Source organism: Dipodomys ordii, unplaced genomic scaffold (assembly GCF_000151885.1).
Source record: "Dipodomys ordii isolate 6190 unplaced genomic scaffold, Dord_2.0 Scaffold138, whole genome shotgun sequence".
Taxonomy (NCBI): domain Eukaryota; kingdom Metazoa; phylum Chordata; class Mammalia; order Rodentia; family Heteromyidae; genus Dipodomys; species Dipodomys ordii.
This window is the reverse complement of record NW_012267354.1, coordinates 397,661-401,213: the sequence shown is the minus strand read 5'-3', so window position 1 is coordinate 401,213 and position 3,553 is coordinate 397,661. Positions and strand designations below refer to the sequence as shown.

General features: G+C 46.8%; 1 protein-coding gene across 1 annotated transcript in view; it reads right to left on the bottom strand.

Annotated features, from left to right (window-relative positions):
- Cchcr1 (coiled-coil alpha-helical rod protein 1) overlaps positions 1-3,553 on the bottom strand; it is a 22,871-nt gene that overhangs the window by 9,438 nt on the left and 9,880 nt on the right. Inside the window, exons 8-9 of the mRNA XM_013031106.1 lie at positions 2,053-2,163; positions 1,842-1,948 (exon numbers count right to left, since the gene is read on the bottom strand). Coding sequence (XP_012886560.1) covers positions 1,842-1,948; positions 2,053-2,163 — 218 coding nt within the window. The remainder of the gene's footprint in view (positions 1-1,841; positions 1,949-2,052; positions 2,164-3,553) is intronic.

Genomic DNA, 3,553 nt, shown 5'->3' with positions numbered 1-3,553 from the left:
CTTTTTTCTTTTTGCTTATGTGGTGCTGAGGAATCGAACCCAGGGCCTCATGCATGCAAGGCAAGCGCTCTACCACTGAGCCACCTTCCCAGCCCCTTACTGTGATTCTTACTGAAGCCATTTCCTGATAAATTCTCCAGATCATATAAAGACTCCATAACAAACCTGGCAACAACCTAGAATTTTGATTACTTTAAGCCTGGAAGACTTTGGGGGTAATAAATCAGTAATAAGAATCATTTCTCCTGGTTCCAAAGTAGAACTTTGTCAAGGGCTTATCTTTCTGTTCTAGAGAGACAAGGTGCTTGCAATGGGTTGAAACTGGAGAGTGCTTCCTTATAACTAGTTGAATTCCATGAAAATTAAAATGTCCCCCACTTTTTCTTTTTTTTGGTACTGGGGATGGAATCCAGGGCCTCTTGCATGCTATGGGAACACTCTACCACTAAGCTACAGCTCCAGACCTGACATTTATATTATTTTATTATTATTAGTTTTGGGCTTTTTGTTGTTGTTGTTTTGAATTTTTTTTTTGCCAGTCCTGGGACTTGAACTCAGGGCCTGGGCACTATCCCTGATTTTTTTTGTGGGGGGGGAGTCTGGTTGTGGGGCCTAAACTCTGCATCTGGGCGCTGTCCCTCAGCTCTTCAGCTCAAGGCTAGCACTCTACCACTTGAGCCACAGCACCACTTCTGGATTTTTTCTTTTTGCTTATGTAGTGCTGAGGAGTCGAACCCAGGGCCTCATGCATGCAAGGCAAGCACTCTACCACTGAGCCACCTTCCCAGCCCATCCCTGAACTTCTTTTGCTCAAGGCTAGCACTCTATCACTTGAGTCACAGAGCCTCTTCTGGCTTTTTCTGTGTATGTGGTACTGAAGAATCGAGCCCATGGCTTCATGCATGCTAGGCAAGCACTCTACCACTAAGCTATATTCCCAGCCTATGATATTTATTTTATGTAGAGCTTATTTATTTTTGTGCTGATACTGGGGCTTGAACTAATAGCCTTGGACTCTCACTCAGCTTGTTTGCTCACAGTGGGTGTTCTACCACTTGAACCATGCCTCCAATCTGGAGGTTAGATGGAAATAGACTTTTCCACCTATGATGGCTTCAAATCTCGATCCTCAAATCTGTCTCATGAGTAGCTAGGATTACAGGCAAGAACTACCGGTATTTTAAATGAATATCTAGTGAACAAATAGGGAATAGCTTCAAATAAATAGATTAAATTTTTTTCCCAAGTAGACAGGAAATGCCTATTAAAGAGAAAAAAAAAAAAAGAGCATGTATCCATTCACTACCCTTGAATACTTCTGAAGGTAGAGATCCTCCCGCAGCTCTACTTAGTTCAAACTGCTACTACAAGAAGCAGGCAGGAGGAGCTGGGAAGGTGGCTCAGTGGTAGAGCACTTGTCTTGCATGCATGAGGCCCTGGGTTCGATTCCTCAGCACCACATAAGCAAAAAAGAAAAAAGCCAGAAATGGCACTGTGGCTCAAGTGGTAGAGCGCTAGCCTTGAGCTGAAGAACTGAGGGACAGCGCACAGGCCCAGAGTTCAGGTCCCAGGACTGGACCCAAAAAAAAAAAAAAAAAAAGAAAGGTTTAAAAAGAAGCAGGCAGGAGATGGGCCTCATTCCACAGAGCACAGTGAAATGTGCTTTGGTGTAATAGAGATGGAGTGCCCCAGGAGAAATCAGACACAGAAGCTTTCAAAAGGCCATCTCCTTCTAGCTGCCAGCTTTCTTGTCTGTCTTGCCTGAGATTCTCCAATTCCAAGGTGGCTCAGAAGCCAGGAAAGCAGCAGTGCTCAACCACGCACCCCTCCATGGCAGATACCTGCTTACAGCACTAGTCACAAGCTTCAGCTGCTCCTCAGCCAATGCTGTCTGCTGTTGCTGCCGCCGCCTGGCCTCCTGAGCCCGGTTCAGCTCTATCTGCAAGGACTGGGAGGATGTGGTAAAGAATAAGATGCCTCTCCCATGCCTGGCACACAGACCCCTGCCAGGGGCTTCCTCACCCTCTCTAAGACTCTGCTTCACACTCAGACCTTGGCGCCCATCCGTTCCACCTCCACTTCAGCAGCTTTATCCCGAAGGGAGCCCTCCAGGATGGCCTGCTCTTGGCTCTGGACTGTCACTTGTTCCTGAAGCTCAGCCACCTTGGAGAAGAGGGGAATTATTTAGCACAGTCTAGAGCCAAATGCCATTGGGCCAGGATGGGGGGGGGGGAAACTAGGGGTTATAGACAGGGGCAGAGATCTCTTAAGAAATGCTATAAGTTGCTGGGCGCTGGTGGCTCACGCCTGTAATCCTAAACACTCAGGAGGCTGAGATCTGAAGATCGTGGTTCAAAGCCAGTCCAGGCAGGAAATTCCATAAGACTTGTATCTCCAATAAATCTCTAGAAAACTGAAAGTGGTGCGCTGTGGCTCAAGCAGTAGAGCACTTGCCTTGAGCTCAAGAACACAGAGACAGCGCCCAAGCCCAGAGTTCAAGCCCCACAGCCAAAAAAAAAAAAAAAAAAAGCCATAAGTCAGGCACTGGTGGCTCACACCTGTAATCATAGCGACTCAGGAGGCTGAGCTGAGGATTGCAGTTTGAAGCCAGCCTAGGCAAGGAAGTCTGTGAAACTCTACCTTTAGTTAGTCACCAAAAACACTGGAAGTGGGGCTGTAGCTATAGTGGTAGAGTGTTAGCCTTAAGCAAAAATCTCAAGGACGGGGCTGGGAAGGTGGCTCAGTGGTAGAGTGTTTGCCTTGCCTCATGCATGAGGCCCTAGGTTCAATTCCTCAGCACCACATAAGCAGAAAAAGCCACAAGTGGCGCTGTGGCTCAAGTGGTCGAGCACTAGCCTTGAGCTGAAGAGCTGAGGGACAGCGCCCAGGCCCAGAGTTCAGGCCCATGACTGACAAAAAAAAAAAAAATCTCAGGGTCAACACCCAGGCCCTCGGTTCAAGCCCAGGATTGGCACATGAGTGTGCGTGCATGTACACAGACACACACAGACACACACACAGACACACACACACACACACACAGACACACACACACACACACACACACACACACACACACACCTTGAGGAGACAAGAACCTGGGCCTCCTGAGGACAGTTAGTCCAATTGTCCTTCCAAAAGCATGTTTCATATATTCACAATTTGAGGAACCACCATTTGACCACCACCACCCCCCAAAGACACACATACCCTGACCTTACCATTCATCTTCAGATGGTGTCTGTCACCTCTCTAGAGAAGATAGCTCGACTATTCTACCAAAGGCTGACTCACTTCAGTCTCTGCCACATCATCTTTCACACTTTGTTTTATAACACATATAATTGCTTGACATTATTCAACTGTCTGCTGAGGCTTCATTATAAATCTGAATCTCACTGAATCTGCTTTGTTCAGTGCTGTGCACTCGGCAGTGACAAACACCAACTCTTTTTTCTTTTTTGGTGCTAGCACCAGAGCTTGAACTCAAGAGTCTTGTGCTCTCATTCAGCTTTTTCATTCATGCTTGAGCTCTACCATTTCTTTTTTTTTT